The sequence below is a fragment of the Labrus bergylta genome, chromosome 2 (genome assembly GCF_963930695.1).
Source record: "Labrus bergylta chromosome 2, fLabBer1.1, whole genome shotgun sequence".
NCBI classification, from domain to species: Eukaryota; Metazoa; Chordata; class Actinopteri; order Labriformes; family Labridae; genus Labrus; species Labrus bergylta.
Window position 1 is genome coordinate 21,895,683 of NC_089196.1, and position 11,676 is coordinate 21,907,358.

An 11,676-nucleotide genomic window follows, 5' to 3' on the forward strand; every position below is an offset into this window, starting at 1 on the left:
AAAAGAGTAGATATAAGTGGACAGTGATCGGACTAACAGATGTAACCAGAACTATGTGCAGTCAACGAGAAATATATATATATATATATATACAGAGCTATGTGCAAGTAGGCTAAATACTAAATGATAAGTTAATAAGGTGCATGGTGAATAATGGAACAACAGAACGAATATATGCAATATAACTGTAAAGGTAAAAATGAGATAAATAAAGTGACCGTGCAATGATGAATAAGAAACAACAGGAATAAAGTAACCAGAGCTGTATGAATACTGATATAAAAAGGATAGAATAAAGTGATGTAGGACTTTGAAAGGGCACCAAGATGTAACCCAATAAGAACAATGATTCCATCATTAACTTCTAGAAAACATATTGTCCTAATTTACTCGATTTTGTGCCCTCTCCTTATTTCTGACCAGGTGTGAATTATCCTTTTCAATATATATACCTGCCACTTGATGGGGCTCCATAACAGTGAGTATGTTTTCTGAATTGGCTAAATGATTCCTTTTTTGTTTTAATTTAAATACAGTACCCAGGACTGGCTAGAAATCAGAGCATTGAACTGAAACGAGCCAAATTTGAAAAATAGGCCATTGTATTGATGTGACATATACGGCTAAATGTAAGTAATCATGTCATACCCTGTAGATCTAACAAACACAATACCCATCACCTCTAGGTTTGAAATATACCTGAACAAAACTCATTTACTTTTGTAACTAACACAACAAATACAATTTGACAATTATTAAAGAGACTGACAAAGTCTTTCCTGAAATTAAAAAAAAACATACTAAAAGTTAAAAAAAAATCATAACAGTAAAAATGCTCAACATCACAAACCTAAAGTTATCTCCAAGCCACTTCACTTATCAAATAGATGTCTCAATGCATATTGAAGTTGGCAACACATTTCCCCAAACTCCCAAATCATATTTGCATGACCTTAATAAGAAGATCCAAGCCTCAGACATTATGGCCATTTATAAAAGGATAGAGCAGTAAGTAGCTCTTAATAGGTTAAATATTTCAGAAGTTAATGAATTAAGCAGATTTTACTTGCGTACAAACCAAGAGTTACAGAGTGTTACTTTGTGTGAGTGCTTTTATAAAGCACCGACACACGAGAGAATCAGTGATTTTGAAGTCACAGCGATTAGAAATGAATCTGAATAAGGTAACTCTTTGTCAAGATGTTTAGATTACACTCTCACAGAGTAGCCTGCATGAGTCTACATGATTGTTTTAGTATTTCACTCATGCCTTGGTGTTAGGTCTTTCCAAACAGAGCTTGAAGGGCAAAAAATCCCAAGAGGTCAGCATAATGCAGAACCAATCTGGAGAGCTGCCTGCTGCGATGTGTGGAATGAAAAAGTGACCGTTCTCCTGCATGAAAAGTTACATTTATCTTTGAAGTAAATATAACAGCAGATTTCTGACTCTCGGCGACTGCAGGCTTTTTGTCACTGTGATGCTTAGTTTTAGAATGGAAACAAAAGGAGGATGTATTTTTGTAATTGTAAAAAACTAAAGCCCAGAAATAGCAACTGTCTGTACACCTTCAGTCCTCAGCCCCCCGTACCAAGAAGAAGGGTTTTTTTTAAAAAACAACCTTGAGTCTATCTTGGGTTTGTGACCTCAGCTTACAATAACAACTGCCTTCATTGCTGGGATTAGAGCATCTCTCTGCTACTGCACGCTTTTCTAATCTCTGATGGTCTGTCTAAAGACCTTAAGACTCCACATCTGTATTTAAACAAATCCAACTTAGTCTGACTAACAGTGTCTTTTGAGAGCTGTTGAGATCATTTTAACCTAGCTTTGTTGCTCATACTATTATTTTTAGTCATTTGTGTCGATTATGTTATTGAAATGTATTCTGTATTTTTACATTTTTTTATATAATATCTTAATATAATGTTAATCAGTGTCTTTTTATTTTAAACATTCATGTATGTGTTGTTTTAATCTTGAAGCACTTTTGACTGCTTGTTTGTACAAAAGATGTTATTTAAATGAAGCTCAGTTGAATTAAATCAATTCAAATTTTACTAAGTGCTTTGTCCCAAAAAACAATCTGAACCCTTACCAAACATAACATTTTGCTCCTGTAGTTTTAAATATTAGTGTAAGGTTAAAAAGCATCATAAGTTTGAGAATAATTCTTCAGTCCCTTGAGAGTTACAGCTGAGATAGAGTGCTCGTACTTTACAATATCATCATCTTCTAAACTGTGCAGCAGAGATAATAGCTAGCCATAAAGTCATTCTATCTGTAACAGTAAGTGAGCAGGATGTTTTTTTTCTTTTTTTCTTTACTCTACTCTGCATTGCATCATCTCATCATTTGAACTCTGGTGCCCTCTGGAGATGCAGCATCAGGGCACCTTCTGCTGGGTTAAGCATACAGCTATTAATACATGGAGTAAAAATAGGACAAGTTATTTTAGACACTCCTTTATCACGCACTTGTCTTAATCTCCTCTTTGAAAAATAAATTTTTAATATTAAGACCGGTATTTGAAAAAGTCTGATATAAAGATATGCTTAATTTCTGTCTAGTCAGACCAAAGAATAATAAACACTGGGGCAGAGAGGGGGACTGGATTTATTTATTTATGATAATGATGTACACTGCAGGTACAAAAGACACTTACAGCACACACTGATGACTCATTTGATCCGTCCAGGGTCATTTTGAAATCTGTATGACAGGTCAGCACATGTACCTTCCCCCTGTGTGTACACAATACAACACATTTAGCAAATTATACAACATTGTTTAATCAATGTTTTTGTCTAAAGATTTGTAGTTGTATCATTTGGGTTGGGAGAAACATAGCCTATAAGTTATAATAAAAGGTCGATTTAATCTTTAAGCATGATAGATAGATAGATAGATAGATAGATAGACAGATTGATAGATAGATTTGGATCACTAATGTAACAGCCACCAAATCACATAAAACTAAAAAAAGTTTTTTGAAAAAACATAAACATAAAATAGTTTCTCTCTGTTAGAGTAAAAAAAACAGATAACCAAATAAAAGTTATATTCATTATTTTGATATGAAAAGGAAATAGATAAGAAAATGTGGAAACATTAAGAAAAGTGAAAGCAAGCGAAATAATACTAGAGATAAATATGTCTCCTATCTTCTAATAGACATAACGAGCTGTGAGGTTGGCCATTGTGCGGTTTAATGTCTTAATGGCGCGTTGACCTCGAGTTGCCGTCAAATCATTGACCCAGTGAGCATTGTCACAGCAGCATGACTCTGTTTTCATAGCGTAAAAGTCGTTTGGATCTCAGGTACCAGGGGCTGCCGTGGTGGCAGATGACACTTCCTAATGGGTAGTGGGTGCTGATGTATGTACACAAAACAGTGGTGTTATTGTGGCAGAGACCCTTGCGTGAGTGAGCCCATTCTTCGCCTCATCAATTGAAACCGGTCGGTGAGCTAAGCTGACGGTCTGGCAGCAAGCCAGCCGGAGGAGGGGGAAGGAAGGGGAGGGGGGGGGGGGGGTCGTCGTGGGCTTCCCCTATGATAATGAGCAAGTGTAGATATTTGAATTGTTTGTAGCCTTGCTGTAATAATAAAAAGAAAACGCGCGTTTATTGTCATTCCGGTGAGCCTCGTGGGATCATCAACTTTTAAAGAATAAATTATTGTAACTCATTGTTCAAATCCGGTTAGGCAGCAAGGGTGTGAGTAACATGATGTTTCATACCAGAGCCACAGCTACTGGATACGTTTTATGGATTCCTGCGTCATTCGTGCACACCCCAAGGGTTAAAACGCGCAACGTGAGAAGCCTACTACGACTTCATTCAGCTTTGCCACGCCTTTCAACGTAAACAAATGGGGGCTTGACCAATAAGAGGCCCGATAGATCAGCCGATGATCAGATGACTGAAAAGGAGAAACTATTTAAAACTCTAATCACACACTTGATGCTAGTTTATACATTTCTAGAGCGGTGGTTTAACAGGCGCGCACCAGAACGCACCACCGGCTCTGTTGCTCTTTGTCATCACTGGATCTAAACTCTACCACCTTCCTATTGCGCTACAACAGGCAACACAGAGAGGCATTTTATATTCCCAGGAAGCTTTTAATTACACCACACTCTTCTGTGACTGAGAAATGAATCATAAAGCCCTTTTACTGTGGATTTTCCTGCAGTGTGCCTCTGCGCTCTTCTCATCTGCTCTTGGGGAAAACGCTACTCTTCAAGGTAAGAAAACTGCTTTGTGTCTTTGGCTCATTCATTTGTATCCGTAATTTCCCAACCTCCTATGGAAATTGTCAAAACCTGACATCAGACATGGGGACGTGGGGCAAACCTGCGAATAGGAAATATCTGCGACTGAAATGTGTATTAAGTTGCCTACATTTTTTAATTTCCCAAAATACGCAGCTTGATCAATGTGCATCTTGAAGACTATTATGCTAAATTACAATTCCTAGCAAGTGTGGCGGAAAAGAGTGAGACAGAAAAACGGGGATGGATTCAAAAAAAACGTCTCGGCGACGTGTCCTTTTTTGGGAGAGCAGCGGCTTTGACGCAAATCTCCCAAGTGTGGGACACGCAGCGCCACGTCTGTGTGAACTACTTGGAAAGATGTTCCGCTGAATCCGCGTTTTACCACTGACCGCTCAGACGAGTCTACAGCCCAGCTGAAGTCATTTTTAGTGTGTGTGGCCAGTTACCAGAGGGTGTTGAGTTCATTTAAATTCAGATCTGACGTTTGACATCTGCCCAATCATGCCTGGTTTTAGTTTATTGCACTCACTCATTCACACAGAAACGAACACCAAGGTCTGTTACAGGTCTGTCTGGTGTTTTAATGATCGTTTTAAAAAAAAAGCAACCTCGGCATGAATTAGCCTAGTTCTTAAAAAAAAAACCTAGACTAAATGTGTGCCTGCTGCTTCAGTCACATTCTTTAATCGTACTGTTTTAGCCTCTAGGGTTGCGCGCACAGTGTTTAAGTGTGATATAATTATAGGAGCCTAGGCTGCAACTGTGTCAGAGAGAAGGAGAGGATGATTTAAAAGATCAGAAGACGGATGGTGGTGGTATTTTGGCTCTGTGCCTGTGCCTCTGGTACAACTTGCACCCAACCCGGCATTAGTAGATCAGATGTTGTCTGTGAAGCAAAGCGATTGGCTGCCTCAGCCGCTCCCTGAGAGTGTGAGAGGTGATTGGTTGAGTGGTTTCTGGATCGTGGGTTTGAAAAATGAAGAATAAAAGATTTGATTCAACCCCATTCATTGAATGCATAAGAAAAACACAAGGAAGTCATGCAAAGCATTTCCCTTCATTTGTGTAATTTCAGGTGTAAACAGTGGATTGGAAGACTCGTCAACAGACAACAATGGTCCCAATGGCATCGTCAAATACAACATGAGAAAGAGTTTGGACCTGGAACATGAGGGCTGTTACCTTCAGGCCGGCAAGAAGGAGTGTCTAGCAGAGTGTGGCTTCAATGCTACATCCAAGACCATCTTCATCATCCACGGCTGGACTGTAAGTATGATTTGATATCTTTTTTTTTATTCAGTTACACTCCCTTTTCTTCTGGGTCAGACAAACTGCTGCCTAAAGGAGTGAAGGAATCTTGTGTTTTGCAAAGAAGGAAGTGTTGTCTCTCTGACTCCAGACTGCTTTGATTGTTGGAATTTATCATGTGGATGTGAGCTATCTAAGTGCAGAGTCAGACAGAGTGGACACCAGGTTTGTCTGGCTGTTTGAATGAAGAATGAATGAATAACTCCTGTTATTGTCATTTTCTTCTCTATCAGATGAGTGGAATGTTCGAAAACTGGATGCACAAGCTGGTGTCTGCAGTGATGCAGCGGGAAACGGAGGCCAACGTGGTGGTTGTAGATTGGATATCAATGGCCCAGCAGCTATACCCCGACGCGGTCAACCACACCCACACCGTTGGCCTTGACATCGCAGCCTTGATCAACTGGCTTCAGGTGTGTACTGTCATTTCTGCTCCTTTAAAAAAAAATAGGGAAATTAGTCAAACCTGATATGAAACTACAAATGAGTGTTCTGCGGAAATATGCAAATCATACAGAGATGCATCACTTTGGTTTTTATTGAGGTGTCAAAAAAGGAAAGTTCCCCAGAAATGCAGGCCACATGCATGTGTTTTCACGCATTAGTTATATAGCTTGTCCCTATAAGGTAAAGGTTTCTTTAGTATGCACGGCAGATCGAGTCATTGGTCTCATACATTCTCATATGTTTGGGGTTGTGTCTCTGTAAATTATTTATGTGGTAGTGGGTGATGTGGTAGTTTCAGTCAGTAATTCTGAGTGACAGAACAGCAGCAGAGTACCTGCAGATCCAATAAAAACGTGTCATACTGAAACCGTTGGTCACATTACAACATGTCTGAAGAAGTGTAATGGCATGCTTCATATCCAAATTGCTAATTTAAGGTTACCTATAGAGGGCAGTAGCTCAATTTCTTCTGGCACATGTCTCCACTGATTAGAATCAGGATATTCTGTGTTTAAGTAGCTTTTTTTGATCAGCACTCATTAGAAAGTTAATGGGGATCTTTTTAGTTTCTGAGGCAAAGACAACAATTACCTTTTTAGAAAGACTGTCACAAAATTGGACAGAACACATGGTGTTACAAGTGAGGAGAGATTCAGGCATCCTGCCATGTAGTTGTAAACGTAGACAAAAGAGTGTTTCATGGAGACAAAGTGAGACAGATGGTTGAGGCTCGGTTGCATTGAGGGGACTGTCGGTAGATTCTGTCCGGGTTAACTGCGCTTGGCTCAGCTGCAGGCATGACTGATCATCACTGGCTGAAATCCAGGATTTGCTCAGTTTTAGTTTGTGTCAAGATGGCAGATGCTAATCTTAGTGTGGTTTTCTCTGACAGGATGAGCTGCAGCTTCCTCTGGAGAAAGTTCACCTGATTGGCTACAGTTTAGGCGCTCATGTCGCCGGCTATGCGGGAACGTTTGTGCGAGGGAACATCGGCAGAATCACTGGTAGGTTCAGTGGAAATTAAATGTGCAATAAACACTCCTTTAAAGAGGTTGCTGCCTCATTTAACTGACCTTCTGTCTCATCTTTATTTCTGATAGGTCTAGACCCAGCAGGACCAATGTTTGAGGGTGTAGAGGAACAGAAGCGTCTCTCCCCTGATGATGCTGACTTTGTTGACGTTCTGCACACATACACTCGAGAAGCTTTGGGTGTCAGCATTGGGATCCAGCAGCCAATTGGTGACATTGATATCTATCCCAATGGTGGTGATGTGCAGCCCGGCTGTGGTCTGGGTGACGTGCTGGCGGTGGCTGGAAGTAAGTTCTTGAAAGAAAAGAGAATGGTGTGTCTTGTTTTGGCATTTGTCCATAACAAAACGACAATTTTGCACTCAATCTTTTAGTTTACTAGGTTAATCTTACTGTATCCAACATAATTATAACCAGCTTTATGGGTTTTGCATAACCTAACCAGCCGTCCTCCATTTCTCCAGATTTCATGGAGGCAGTGAAGTGCGAGCATGAACGTGCAGTGCACTTGTTTGTGGACTCCCTAATGAACAAGGACCACATGAGCTTTGCCTTCCAGTGCACTGGCCCCGATCGCTTCAAGAAGGGCATCTGCCTCAGCTGCCGTAAAAATCGCTGCAACAACATCGGCTACAACACAAGAAAAATGCGAAAGAGGCGCAACAGTAAAATGTACCTGAAGACACGTGCTGACACTCCCTTTGGAGGTGAGTTGATACAATGATTCATGCACTTCAGTCAGTTATCTTCTACTACTGCTATTTTACTACCTACTGTAAAACTGATAAAAACGTGCCACGGTTATTTATCTTCAACTTCTACAGCTAACGTGTTTTATGATTCAACGGATGGCAGAGGAAAATTACTACTGTAAACAAATCAACAGTGGGTCAATCATTAACTCTGTTTTAATTTCTTTGAAGGCTACCACTACCAGATGAAGATGCATGTGTTCAACAGGAAACGGGCAGATGATTCAGATCCCACCTTCTACGTCCAGTTATATGGAGCCCACAATGACACCACAAACCTATTTGTTGATGTGTAAGTAGCAGAATTTTAATTCTACCATTTCTTTCTTACCAAGTACACTACAGTTCATGTACAGACTAGTAGCTTCACTGACCTTTTCATAGAGAAACACACGACTGCAGGGATATAAATCTGAACTTGAACTTTGTTGGTACTAACCTTTTCAAAGTGGCAGTCACATGGTTTGTGGAGTACAGTAGGCTGAGACCAACAGAGGAACTCCTGTAATTGTTCACTTTAAATTCCTAATGCTAATTTAAAGTTTTTGACATGACCATGTACATTAAAGAGTCTGTTTATTACTGCAGAATAAAAAAAATAATCATACAATTTAGTTTTCTGGGCACCTGACCTAACCTAATTTCCTCTTTTCTTCTAGCCATGATACCAACACGATAGGACTGAACCTGACCAACACCTTCTTGGTGTTTACTGAGTCGGATATCGGTGACCTGCTAAAGATCCGTCTAAGCTGGGAAGGAGATTCTGAATCCTGGAACTCTCTCTGGAAGTCACTTAAGAAAACCTTCTGGGGCTGGAACCCTAAACCTACCAAACCTGTACTAGAGGTCCGTCGTATTCGTGTGAAAGCTGGAGAAACTCAAAAGAAGTAAGTACATGAATGAGCTGTGTTGACATGAAAACTGATTTATGTTTATTGAAACACATTTACTGACATTACTTTGCTGTGTTGTCATAGGTTTACATTCTGTGCCCAAGACCCTTCAAAAACTGAAATCTCACCAGGGGACTCTGTTACTTTTGTGAAATGTCGTGATGGCTGGGAAGTGAAACCAAGAAAACGGTATGAAACATTGTGAAATGTTGGGATATTTGTGGATGAAATGATGTGATTTTTTTGATCATTCTTTAGAATAATGTTCATATGATCATATTTAGTAAATTAAACTGTTTTTTGATCGGCAGGCTGGCCATGTAACGACTCCACACTCAACAATCAATGCACCATAACCATGGGGGACCCAACATGGATTGGAGAAGAACAACCTTCTCTTTATTTGAGCACTTTTTCGTAGGAGGAGGATTGATCAGCACACGGTGAAGGGGGCTTGACTGGACTCAACTCTACCTGGAAGGTTTCTGTTGATTTCTGGAAACAAGGACTCTCTGGTCTGTTCAGCCTATTAAGGCGGCTGGAAAATGAGACGCATCAATGAATTGGGAGGCAGTCCTAAAATGTGTTGAGATTGCCGGCGGAGCTGCAGAACGTTCCTTTTGTGTGGACTAGTTTGATAGAAAACAGATCTGTGCCAGTGGATATACACCAGCAAATGTAGTCGCTGTACTGTACATTTTTAAATATCTTTTATTTATGAAAAAATGGAAGCACTGCAAAGACCAACTTTATTTATCAGAGCACATCCCATAATGAAGCATGTATTGAATGCATTTCTCCTAGATGCAGTATTCTTGTGTGTATGTTGTGTGTGGTAAATGCGTGTGTTTGTTTGTGCTTGTTGTGACCAAGACGTGTGCCTTTCTGCTGAGAGATTACTGATACACTGTATAACTGAAGGAGATTCCTGATCTCATTGCACAGAGTCTGAGATTTTGTGCAAAGTGTTACTGTTACTGTATGTGGCTTATTTTGGGTGTGTGTATATGTGTATATACTGTAAATAACTTTTTGGAAAAATAAATTCACGTTATTTGTAGAAACTGTTGCCTTTACTTTCATTCAAACCCCTTCAATATCTGCTTAATATGTCTTAGTCCCTTTATAGACACTTGCCCCATTGGGGATTGAATTGTGGTTTCTGAAAGATGCAAATAAACCCCTGCTTTTAGGTTTCTCGATTCTTACAATTGACAGTTTGCATGTTACAATCTGTTTCCTGTGTCATCTCTTGCCCTGTTAACTTTCTGCTCCACTGATGGAAAGTAATAACATAGCTCCTGTAAACCCAAGTATGAGCTTGCAAGAGCCTAGGGGCACTGGTGAGTGAAAAAAAAAAACTGGTTGTGAGGGAATGCTTTATTGCGTAAACATTTGTTAAATAATCTTCACAATTCTGAGACATGCTTTACCTATAGCACAGCTGAGAGAAATAATGTTTCCGCCCCTAAATGATCACATCCCAGTTAACAAAGCTTTTCGTTTACAAGTTGACCCATTTACCCACATAAAGGCCCTCATGCATACAGTAGCTACCTATTGGTCTAAAAGTAAAGCATAGTAAGCATCCAAAGGTTTTGTTCTCCATTCTGCTAGAATGACATTTGTACTTGAACATTTTAATTTAGTTTTCCCTGCCTTGGTAACTCTCATTCAACATCAGCTTATACAGTATCCAACCTCAAAACAGCTCTCTGTGTGCCTATGAATACCAAGTTGCAACACTGTTTGGCTTAACGATAAGTCCACTGAGTAAGTGTTACAATGAAAAAACTTAGTATGAAGTTTTCTTTGTACAGTATGAGTGGTGTTTGTGTTTAGACTCTGTTTAAACACTAAAGCGTAACCTAGTCTTCCATCATCAAGGGAAAGCTCTCTAACACATCCTCACTGAATTGTGTGGATTAATAAATCAGGAATGCCATCGACATTCCTGAGTGATAATGACACATTAAAATGTGTTGATGCATGAAGCGATGAAGTGGCAACATCCCGCTGAGCTTTTTTTTCCACCTCATTAATGTTCCACAGAGAACTCATACCAGAAACTGGATAAGTTGAGTGAAACGTTGTGTCAAACGATGCTCTGTCCCGTCATGTTTCACTTAAATGCCTGAAAGCTTAGTAAGAATAGGGATGCCTTTAAAGTATGCAACACGTAACAGCCCTTCTCTGTTGTTGTTGCTGCTATCTGTTAGCTTGAGTATCCACCATTGGCTTGAATGCTATACAGTATGCCTTCTGTTGTACTTGTTTTCAAGCTGTAATTATCCTCAATGCTCTGTTCCTCTCTTGTGTGGATCCCATTGCCACAGTGACCCATTTTCCTTAAGACAGGAAACCTGCAGTAACACCACAAGTCTGCTGTTGCTTAGAGCATGTAGCTGCCGTGCCACTTACCAACCAACATGCCACCCAGTGTTGGTTTGGTGACTCACTTTAGTTTGTTTCAAAGTCATAGAGTTTTCTTAACGCCCTTGATACCATCTGTCTCCCACATATAACAAACCACGACCTCTTTAGTCACAGTTTGGCTGGACAGTAAAGCCAGTCTATAAATGTAACTTTTGTGTGCATTTGCCAGTAAAAATAACATTACCGCATCAACCCAAAAGGATGGTGTAAGCTTGTTAGTACTGAAGTCATTGATGGCTCAAGGCTAGTTTCTCTAGTTTCAGACAGAACTTCTTTAGCAAATAAGGTCTAAATTAGTGTATGTTTGCTCATTTGTTGTTATCTGTGGAACTTGAATCAAATGATAACAGGTGGATGTCTCTGAGGATAGGATCATGACCAATTGCGGTCTCTGGCATTAATGGAAATGTGGCTCTTTTTGTCTTTCTCCAGTCTGTCATTCCTAGTTGATGACAGCTAGCATGACTCTGTCTAAAGGTGACAAAATCTAGCCCTCAGTTAACATGGGAACCAGTTATATCTCTGGGCCTG

The 11,676-nt window shown here is 39.9% G+C and overlaps 1 protein-coding gene across 2 annotated transcripts; it reads left to right on the forward strand.

Moving 5' to 3' along the window:
• Positions 1-3,931: 3,931 nt before the first annotated feature.
• lipg (lipase, endothelial) lies at positions 3,932-9,773 on the forward strand. 2 transcript variants are annotated; one of them, XM_020643922.3, is made up of 10 exons: positions 3,935-4,245; positions 5,351-5,541; positions 5,817-5,996; positions 6,923-7,034; positions 7,131-7,349; positions 7,526-7,768; positions 7,985-8,105; positions 8,473-8,703; positions 8,794-8,898; positions 9,021-9,773. In XM_020643922.3, the coding sequence occupies exons 1-10, from the start codon at positions 4,155-4,157 to the stop codon at positions 9,031-9,033; spliced, it is 1,506 nt and encodes a 501-aa protein (XP_020499578.1). In that variant the 5' UTR covers positions 3,935-4,154; the 3' UTR covers positions 9,034-9,773. The 2 variants fall into 2 exon arrangements, with proteins under 2 accessions (XP_029135163.1, XP_020499578.1); XM_029279330.2 differs by lacking the exon at positions 9,021-9,773 and having other exon boundaries at positions 3,932-4,245; positions 8,794-8,914.
• Positions 9,774-11,676: the final 1,903 nt, after the last annotated feature.

Excerpts from the sequence above, each read along its gene's own strand:
- lipg (XM_029279330.2), top strand. The coding sequence starts at position 4,155 with ATGAATCATAAAGCCCTTTTACTGTGGATTTTCCTGCAGTGTGCCTCT. Across the intron at positions 7,350-7,525 it reads CGTGCTGGCGGTGGCTGGAA|ATTTCATGGAGGCAGTGAAG; the intron begins GTAAGTTCTTGA and ends CCATTTCTCCAG. Across the intron at positions 8,106-8,472 it reads ACAAACCTATTTGTTGATGT|CCATGATACCAACACGATAG; the intron begins GTAAGTAGCAGA and ends CTTTTCTTCTAG.